Source organism: Papaver somniferum, unplaced genomic scaffold, assembly GCF_003573695.1.
Source record: "Papaver somniferum cultivar HN1 unplaced genomic scaffold, ASM357369v1 unplaced-scaffold_118, whole genome shotgun sequence".
NCBI classification, from domain to species: domain Eukaryota; kingdom Viridiplantae; phylum Streptophyta; class Magnoliopsida; order Ranunculales; family Papaveraceae; genus Papaver; species Papaver somniferum.
The window spans coordinates 11649890-11659982 of record NW_020620825.1 but is presented as its reverse complement, the minus strand read 5'-3'; the positions used below and the strand labels follow the sequence as shown (position 1 = coordinate 11659982).

Genomic DNA, 10093 nt, shown 5'->3' with positions numbered 1-10093 from the left:
CGGACAGGGAAACGGTTTATGACTTTTGCCGCAGTAATGCGCTATAGTATCTTGTATAACCCAAAGCTCATGCATGGATTGTAGACTGCATTATATGGTTCCATGAACTGAATGATTATGAATTTTGATGACCCAACAAAACCAATTAAGTAACATAGGAAATAGACTCCCAAGTACTAGTTCCAAGAGCATGTGAGTTAGAAGAGAGAAAATAGGAATGTTGGAGTAAATAATTGCACTCTATCCCGTAACGAAGCGCCTAATTTCTTGAACTCAACGCAAAATACTGTGTCTATCCATCATACTAAACCAATTTAACCATACACCACCAACATCTACCTAGCCCACTTGTCTGGATTACACACTCCCAGATGCTTTGGCTAACATTCGTAGCATCCGTATCCTCCGTATGTATCCTCCAGAACCACACTTGTAAAACTAAAATCAGGGAAACTGAGATATCACGTGATGCTTAGGTACAACACATTGTAAAGGTGAATTCATGTGCGGAAGGATCATAAACTTCATGGCACCTTTGTTTGCTCGAAACTTAGAAATTCGTGTTTCCTATCGAGTTAGTTATCCTGCATTCCTACCAAACCTCCTACCCCTCCTTTTTGAAATTTGCTGCTAGCATTTATGAAAAAGATTTGCAGACCCACCACCTACTTTTCACTTCAGTTTATTTATTTTCTACCGAATTGCGAATTCCCAGTAGCAATCAAAACGCCACATAATTAAGTTGTTCAGTCCCACCGTAATACCGGTGAGTATTACTAACAATAATTAATGTGCCTCTTTTAAGAGGGTCTTGTTAACATGTATATACGGTTATATACATGTTAAGGTTCACTAAAATAATAATTTTCTGCGTTGAAAATAAATTTGTTTGTTTTATCGCATTGAAAACCGGAGTCTTTGCATTGGGAACAAAATTTGTTGATTTTAGTATAAGAAAAACCAATTTCTAATAAAATAAGATAACAAAAAAAATATTTATTAAACCTTAACATGTATGCGGGTAGACCCTCTTAAGAGGAAAACCCAGGGCCGCAGTAGGAATGATAACTTTTCTACAAAGCTCCTCCATTCAGTGGGAAGTTACCGCAGGAAAGAAAAAAAAAGATGTTTCAGTTTCAAGTACCTATGCAGTATGCAGGCTATGTTAATGGACCTAGTATCAATTTTGGGTCTTGTTAACTTGTATACTCGTACACATGTTAAGGTTCATTAAAACAACAATTTCTTGCATTGGAAACAAGATTTGTTTGTTTTATTACATTGAAAACAATAATTCTTTGCATTGGGAACAAAAAATGTTGTTTTAGTGCAAGAAAAACTAATTTATAGTAGAATAATTAAAAAAAACCCAATTCCTAAAAAAAATAAAATAATTCTTTATTAAATCTTAACATGTATACAGATATACAAGTTAACAAAAGCCATTAATTTTTTGAAAATCAGACCTAGTCTCTGATTTCATTTATTAGGGCAATGTAGACGTGCAAGCAAAATATACTGTATACGATTTCTCACATTAATTGGCATCGATAATCACAGTGAATTCTCTGTTAATTGTCGTATGTTATTTGACAATCCTACTACTAGTAGAAATAAATTGATCACCTCGCACTCGCAGTCAAAATAAGTAGTTTGTACAAAAACCTATGAGATCTTGTGCATTAGTCTATGCACCCAACTAATTAGAGACTGGCAGTTTTCTAAAGAAAAGAAAAGGATAGTAGTAATTTATTAAGTGTGTTGATTATTCATTTACAGAAACAGTATTTACATACATAAGATATATCACCGCAGTTGAAGAAGTAGTCATCCCCAAATCACAACCAAAAAAACACAGAAGTAGTATATAAGATAGATATAGATAGATTACATTGTGGAAACTGACTTAACATGTACAAAACCCCTAACTTCAGTCATCCAGATGATTTTCCTAATACAGTATTTGGTTATTATATTATATATAAACTATTAAATATTGACGAATTAAGGTAGTGGTGGTGGTGGTAACTGGTGGTGGTGGTAAGGCGGAAGACGAAATCGGACTTGAGACACAGTTGATCCAACAGAAACAGTACCGTGCCAACAAATCCCTCCTCGACACTTATGGGCCCCACGATTCTGATGATTATAATTTTGAGCTGATGATGATGATGCTGAAGAAGAAGGAGACGATGAAGCAGCAGAAGCTTTGCGAGAAACATCCCAAGAGAGAGTAGATAAGAGGATAAAGAGAACAGCAGCTGAAGAAACCAAAACCACAAACATTCCTGAGAAACTCCGCCCACTCAATACACCAAAAAGCTTAAGAGAAGCTATTAAACCTAAATACACACTCATTAGATTCCCTACTACTACATCTGATATCATCATCCTCATCTCTCTTAATTTAATTAATTCTCTTACTGTGAATGAAAAATATCTCTCTATGGATGAGCTATTTATAATAGCTATGGAGATATGATATGATATGATATGATATGATGCGAGGAAGGAAGGAAGGAAGGAAGGAAAGGGAACTAAAATCAGTTTCAGGTATCGGGGAAAAAGAGAGAGAGAGAGGTCCCTTGAATTTGAAGCAATCGAACCCAACGAAGAAAAAGATAATTTTAATTAATATTTTATCTCATAAAAGTATAGGAGTAGAGACTATTTGGAGTAATATCAGATCTTTCATATAAAAATGAAGAGAAAGAGGATGTTGTCATGCATATTCATTTGAGAAGATATTTAAGATATTATTGACTATATTTTCTACTTTGGTATCATTCTAATGAGTTTATTTAGAATAAATTTAATAATGGTATCATTAATCTTTATTCCTAATTTGGAATTGACAACTTACTTTGGCATTCTAAGCCGTCTGTTTCTGGAACTTGCTTGTAATTAGGCGCATCAGAGAAAATATTAAGAAAAGAAGAACAGAAAAACGGCAATGCTATTTGGCTCCCTAATCTCCACCTTCCTATTTTCCTCCCTACAATCTAAACTCCATGTTAGGGGAATGGTGAATCCCACCTGAACCTGAATGCGAATCTCAATATGGATGTGGGACTTAGATTATAGGGAGGTGAATAGGAAGATGGAGAATAGGGAGGCAACTGGCATTTCCGCAAAAAAAAGGCACTCGAAGTGCCAAGCCAAATGACGAGAAGGGAGGGGTGAGGAAAGGTGTAGCTGCTTAGGGCTCTCCTCATCCCCTTTTTTCTTTAAATTCTACTATGACGCCCAACAATGATTCAATTTATTAAAAAATATTATTATGAACGGCCGGGTCAGGTAATATTCTTGCACTCTCACTCACCAACCAACTACTGAGTACCAACTGCGGAAACTGACCACTGATTGTTGCTTCAATATTTGCTTTCCTTTCCTTTCCAGTAACAAAATAGAAAACAAGGGGAAAACGTTGACAATAAACTGAACCTTGATAGGGTAAATCAACCCTTTGTCACAAACTTTTTTACTTTATTCACCGTGTGGGTGTGGGTTTGTTCCTTTCTACCTAAACAAAAGAATAAACCGGTTCTAAGCTCAGCGTAGCCTTGGGGCCAAAACTTCAGTGGGTTTGCTGTTGTGCAGTCTATTTTTGATAGAAGAAAAAAAAAGCACCACACCAAAAATAATGAAAACCAAAAGACACATGCTGGGAGGATAAAGTATTCATTACACACTGCCGTTTTGAAGCTTAAAGGGCATCCATGGAACCGTCTCTCAAGAATTACAAAAGTAGAACAAGTAATGCAGGATATGAACACAGTCCCAACTCCTCATTACCAACGAGATAATATTAGTCCCAGACTGACCTTTAGAACTCTGCTTCCTCTGTCCCATCATCACTTGTCATTTGGTGGTTTATCACCATATTCCTTATTAAGCTTCTGAGACAAGAACAAAACACATTATACAACTTGTAAGATTCAAAATTAGTTGTTACAAGGTATAATAACAAGAGAGGTGATCAATCAAATATTAATTTTTCCCACAATTCTGAAAGTGTCAAATAATCTGTCAAGTCTTAGTGCCATATGTACTTTGCAATCATACAAAGATGAAAAAAGAGAGTATTGTTAATGTTTTAACAATTAGGAAGATGAACGAGATTTTGCCAACTTACTTCTTGATGACTTCGTAAAGATGCAATCAAATCTTGTATCGTGTCATCATTGGTGTCAACTCCTGGAAGCTGCAAGAGAAATGATGTATCAACATATGCACAAAAGGCATACTCCAAACAAAAAGTATATTGCACTACTCAAACAGAAAAAAACTATATATACCGTAGAAAGGATTGATGAGACATATGCCTGATTCCCCAGCACCTGGTTTATTTCACTCTGGTCTGTAGGTGCTTCTGCATTGCCCTGCGTGGACATCTGGAGTGCTGCATGTAGAAAGCAGAAGATATGGTTTAAAAAAAAAATGAAAATCAGAACTTACTGGAAATTGGAAGTTTAATACTCCCTCCGTCCCACAATTAGGTGACCTAGTCAAGTTTGCACAATTCTTAAGGCAAGGAGGAGAAAGAAGTATTTTTAATTTACAATTATACCCTTATGGATAATGATTAGTAAAATTTAGAAATGATTCATCTCTCAAACTATTTCACGGAAATTCGTAAATTCTATACCATTGAAAAACATTTTAAAAAACCTACATAGCGAACATAAACATGGCTATCAAATTATACATATATTTTATGCTAACAATAATCAATTGAAAGGGTAGTTTTAGAAATATCCCCTTGTTTAATGATATAGGTCACCTATTAGTGGGACAAAATTTAAAAATGAATAGGTCATCTATTAGTGGGACAGAGAGAGTATTAGCCAGGTCCAAGCCTTCTAGGTTTAATGTTGTATCAGTGTGAACTATTAAGATAAGTTGATCATGGCCATCATAAAAAATCATGTCCAATAGATCAGGTGGTACATACTATTGTTGATTTCATGTTCTAAACTATGCAAGTGATACCCACTAATAAAGCTATAAAAAAAAGTTGGTGGTCGTAGCAATTGGGCCAATTAAATCACCACTATAGAAAAATCTGTAAGGTAATGGTTCATAACTCCGGGTAACTTTTTCAAATAAGGCTCATCATAGTACAGACTTAACTGCTCCAATCATTGGTATGCAAGTAACTTACCAAGTGCCAGCTCTTGATCTTCTTTAGTTGCCTCAGACATGTCGGTGTCTTCCAACGATATTCCACCAGATGGAATAGACTGATGGTCGTTCAGCGACATTGCGAGTGCTTGCTCTAGCAATGCAGTGTCATCATCCTGTTCAGACGAAAAAGAAAAAGGAAAAATAGATAAATATCAATATAAAGATCTGTAGGCAACAGTTGTGCAAATTTCTAAAGATCAAGAATAACCTAGAGGAACCTGTGTGTTCTACATCAAGAATTTTGTGACAAGACAAAAAAGATCGTCTAAAACGATATGAAAAATGCAGACATACATCAGCGTATCCTAGAGAGTGCATGGAGAAATTGCAGTTAAATCAGTGCTGGACATAACAAGACGCACTGCAAGAACGACTTTACGAAACTAATAAAGTACTGGTACGGAACCATATGGAGATAGAAAACGTTAAAAGGATGCAGACCCAAAATTATCACGACATTTTTACACAAAGGAATTTGTGGTGTTTCCTACGATTCTGAAGAAGCTAAACTCTAAGCTACTCCGAAAAATATAACAAGATACGGTAGTTCTAACTATAATGACGGAGATGTAGACCTCATGGATGTAATACCCTCATGTGATTCACATTCACAGTAAGAAAATCAGAAGATACAAATACTAAAAGCATGAGACCTACCATCAAATCGCCTGTATTAGCTCCATGAGACATAATGCCAGTGTTTTCAATCATAGTTGTATCATGTGAACTTGATGCCTGTCCACCTCCTTTTTCTTCTGCAGCCCTTGCAGCAGCCTCCTGTCTTGCCCTCTCTTCCTCCATTGAAGCTCTAAGAGCAAGAGCAAGCTCAGGATCCAAGTTGGGATCCACACCAAATTCATAGCCAGCAGCACCACCTGCCGCTGCTGCTGCGGCAGATGCTGCAAAAGCACTCCCTCCTTCTCCATCCCCAGTAAATATGGGTGTGCTGCAATGAGTAATAAGGAATTGCGTCACTCAAATATACAAGTAGTATAGAGTTCTGTAACATGATATGCACAATTCACCAATACATACGTTAAAAGTACATCACATAGAGCACTGGACTCAGGGGGGACGTGAACAATGTGACTATTGCCATTGTTTACAGCAGCGTGAAGCGCCTCCAGCTTCTCAGCCTTTTCATCAGCTTCTTCCCCAAAATCAACGATGTCAAGAGCTACACTATTCTTTTTAAGTTTCTTTCCAATCGACTCCAGGACTTTCTTGTCATATTTCACCGGACTGGTAGAGAGAAAAATGAGCACATTTAATTTCACAACAAAATTTTACAAAATCAGATGAACTTTGTGGTTAAATGTCTATTTACCCTCCTGGAAATATTATAATCCTTTGTTGCTGGTTTTTGTTTTGACGATGTTTAAGAGCCAATTGAGCCACTTGGATCCCAGCAGCCAGATTCATCTCACCGCCCATTTCTAAGCCTATAAACAAAAGAGATGAGCTGAGTGCCGAAGAGCAGAATAAAAAAAAAGGCACTTAAGCCGTCAAATCAAATACTTCTTGACGAAGGAACCACGGTAGCAGGACTAGAATCTATAATAATATAATAGGAGGTTTTTGCTTGTTTGACGGTGACAGTGAATGAATAGGATAACTTTCCATCTACCTATCCTACAGGTAAGATTTCAATAGTGCACCTTGCCATGGGGTTACACCTAAAGGAGATGAAAGCATCAGAACAAGAATACATAGGGCAATAAAGTACAAGCATAAAATTGGTTAAGCAACTTATGCTGAAATGAGGCACTCACCCTCACCACTACATGGAAACTATTTAAGAAACCTGTGAAGTTAAAGGAAAACAAAAATGATACAGATTACAGACAGATGCGAAGAAAAGAAAAGTCAAACACCAGGCCCTCTTATACTTGTACAAACATGGCGATATGCATATATCAAAACCTGCATTAAAATACAATTGTTTACTAATACAGGTAAGTAATTTTATGAATTTACCATGCATACACGCCAGAACCTTTCCAAGATCAGTTGTAGGAGTGACCAAAACACGAACCCCTTTACCAGCCATCGCCAGAACCCCCACTGTGTTCTCGGGATTAGACTGTAAAGTAAAAAAAAAAAAAAAAAAGTTTTACATTCTCAACCCTAGAAATCCAAAAATTATACAAAACCCTAAATTAAACTAAAGTGAAACCGTAAAATTGCATCAAAACCAAAAAAATGTGATTAAACCCTAGTTATTAGTTTTTTTTAATGGTGTGATAAACCCTAGTTCTTTTACCAAAATTAGAAGAAGACGAACGAGGGGTAACCTGAGTTTTAGCACCGCAGAGAAGACTAACAGCTTCAGCTTGAGCCTGGAATCGAGTGGGTGAGTAATCACCGTTTCTCATCCATTCTGAATTATCTATACATATCATTGTCGCCTGCCAAATCATACACCATAATCATCATCAGAATTCGAAGGGTGAGAAAAAGAAGAAGAGATTTACAGAAACAAATTAAAGTAATGGAAGTGAACCTCGAGAACCATTGTTGCCCCAACTTCAAATATTCCGAAATCTGAAAGAAAGTGAAAAGAGGGTCAAAATTCGTATATTTATTACTTGTGCCTAAAGGCTGAACTACCTATTTAAATGAGAACTATAATTTTGGGTATACCAAAATCTTTCAAGACATACCGAACGAAGACAAAAAAAGGTTGTGAACTGGCAAAATCAGATAACCCCTTAACCCAATTTTTTTTTAATGGCAAATCTGCCCTTTACGTATTAGTGTTAATAATCTTGATTAGTGATTAAATATTTTGTTTAGTGATTAAAATAATTTTCAGAATTACAAGAGTTGTTTAGATGAAAAATTTGAGGAAAAAAAAATCAAAGTTTTGGTTTGGTTAAGAAGGAGAGAAAGAGAAGCAGAAAGTGAGAAAATTCTAATTCTTGATTCAATGGAGGATGAGGAGGGTCATCATTCATCTAAAAAACCTAGGAAAATACATATCAACTACAACAATGATCCAGAAATGGCTGATTTCTTAGATTATGAGAATGATTTTACACCCACTCAAACTCAAACTCAAACTCAAACACAAACTCAAGATGATTTTTATGAGCCAAATCCTGATGATGAAGACATTGATGAGGAACCCAATGCTTCTAATACACAGGTACACTTATATCCGATACTTAATCTCACTTCTATAGCTCTCAATTATGAAAAGTTAGGTTTTTTGAATTATGGTTCGGCAAAACAGGTTGAGGTTCGGCTCACATCTATGAGCCGAATCTACCAATTGATGAACTGTTCGGCTTACTGAATCTGTTTACTGCATGCGCCGAACCTATAATTTCCAATTCCAACCCTTTTGCTAGACACTAGTTCAGCTTATATGAAAGTTTCATAGTAAGCCGAACAACATCCTGAATAGCCCGGAATAGAATCATTACTAATTCGGCTTACATATTCCAAAATCGTATGTGTCGAACATAATTTTTTAAATTCTGGGTTGAAATATTGTTACTGGTTCGGCACATATGGAGAATATCGTATCAGCCGAAACCTCTTATGTTCAAGGTTCGACACATAATATGATTATCGTCTGAGCCGAACATGAATTTGTTAATTTTTGGCTTAAAATATTGTTCGTGGTTCGGCACATATTGAGGATATCGTATAAGCCGAAACCTGTAAATGTTTATAGTTCGGCACATAATGTGATTATCGAATGCGCCGAACCTTGTTATTATATTCCCTTTCTAGTGTTTAACCTTGTGATATTCTTTGTAGATCGTGCTTGGACCCATGGAAAATCAACCTGATCCAGTAGACATAATTCACGAGGATAGAAAGGATCACTTCCAAAATGATTTGGTATGTAAGAACCTTTTGTTTACCTTAATGTTGTCGGAATATTCCAAAGTTTTTCTTACAAATTACTTGTTTTGGAATGAACGTAGATATGGAAAACTAAACCAGAAGTTCTGGATTGGCTTGAGGAACACGCGATGAAGATAAATTGTGTACTAGTTAAAGGACAACAAAGCCGATGGGATCGGTTTGAAATGATTTGTGAGCGTAGTGGAACCGGCGCTAGCAAGGTTAAAAAGGGTACTGTATACGTTGGGAAGAACAAATACTGGATTACACCAATAATGATTTTTAAGGCTCGGCTTATAACTAAAATTATAGAAAAAGTCGAACCTGAAGGACAAATGATTAAAAGGAAGTTGGAAACATAAAAGGGCATTTAACCACGACCCCTCTTCTTAGTGGTAGGCCTTTGTTCGGGTTCCTCGGGTCCTTGTCCTTTGTTGATGATTGCATCCCACTTGTTGATGAGGTATTTTTGTTCTTCCACGGTCATTGGTGTTTTGCAACCAAGTTTGGCCTTCATTTTTTTCAACATCTCCCTACCCGCGGCATTGGTCCTGACACAAGTATGAAAGTTATAAGACTAGTTCGGCGCAAGTATGAATCATGTCTTGAAATTTTTATTAGCTTACACAGAGAGTGGATCGGCTAATATTACAAAACAATTATAAGTCGATTCTATATATTCGGCTCACAACCGATACCGTCGAATAAGCCGAATCTATGATTATGAACTCAAACATGTATTCGGCGCTACATGATATCATATAAATAAGCCGATCCTATACACTTGTAAAATTTATGAAATTTTAACAATGATATTCGGCGCAACCCTAATACTATCGAATAAGCCGAATCTAGACTTATGAATTGAAACATTTATTCGGCGCAAAACTAATACAACCATACAAGTCGATCCTAAGCACATGCAAAAATTCTGAAATTCAAACAACATTTATTCGGCACAAAACTAATACTACCATACAAGCCGATCCTACGCACATGCAAAATTTCTGAAATTCACAAAACATATTCGGCACAAAACTAACACCAT

General features: G+C 36.4%; 2 protein-coding genes across 4 annotated transcripts; both read right to left on the bottom strand.

Moving 5' to 3' along the window:
- Positions 1-2004: 2004 nt before the first annotated feature.
- On the bottom strand, positions 2005-2397 carry LOC113330500. The gene has a single exon (XM_026577303.1). It carries the CDS (start codon positions 2395-2397, stop codon positions 2005-2007), a length of 393 nt encoding a protein of 130 aa, XP_026433088.1.
- A 1244-nt stretch (positions 2398-3641) lies between these two features.
- On the bottom strand, positions 3642-7781 carry LOC113330732 (26S proteasome non-ATPase regulatory subunit 4 homolog). Of its 3 annotated transcripts, none has more exons than XM_026577565.1 (10): positions 7691-7781; positions 7482-7595; positions 7165-7270; positions 6515-6629; positions 6223-6429; positions 5845-6133; positions 5165-5300; positions 4299-4402; positions 4136-4204; positions 3642-3899 (listed from the first exon to the last, which is right to left on the bottom strand). In XM_026577565.1, the coding sequence occupies exons 1-10, from the start codon at positions 7700-7702 to the stop codon at positions 3855-3857; spliced, it is 1197 nt and encodes a 398-aa protein (XP_026433350.1). In that variant the 5' UTR covers positions 7703-7781; the 3' UTR covers positions 3642-3854. The 3 variants fall into 3 exon arrangements, with proteins under 3 accessions (XP_026433350.1, XP_026433352.1, XP_026433351.1); XM_026577567.1 differs by having other exon boundaries at positions 3642-3896; XM_026577566.1 differs by lacking the exon at positions 7691-7781 and having other exon boundaries at positions 7482-7607.
- Positions 7782-10093: the final 2312 nt, after the last annotated feature.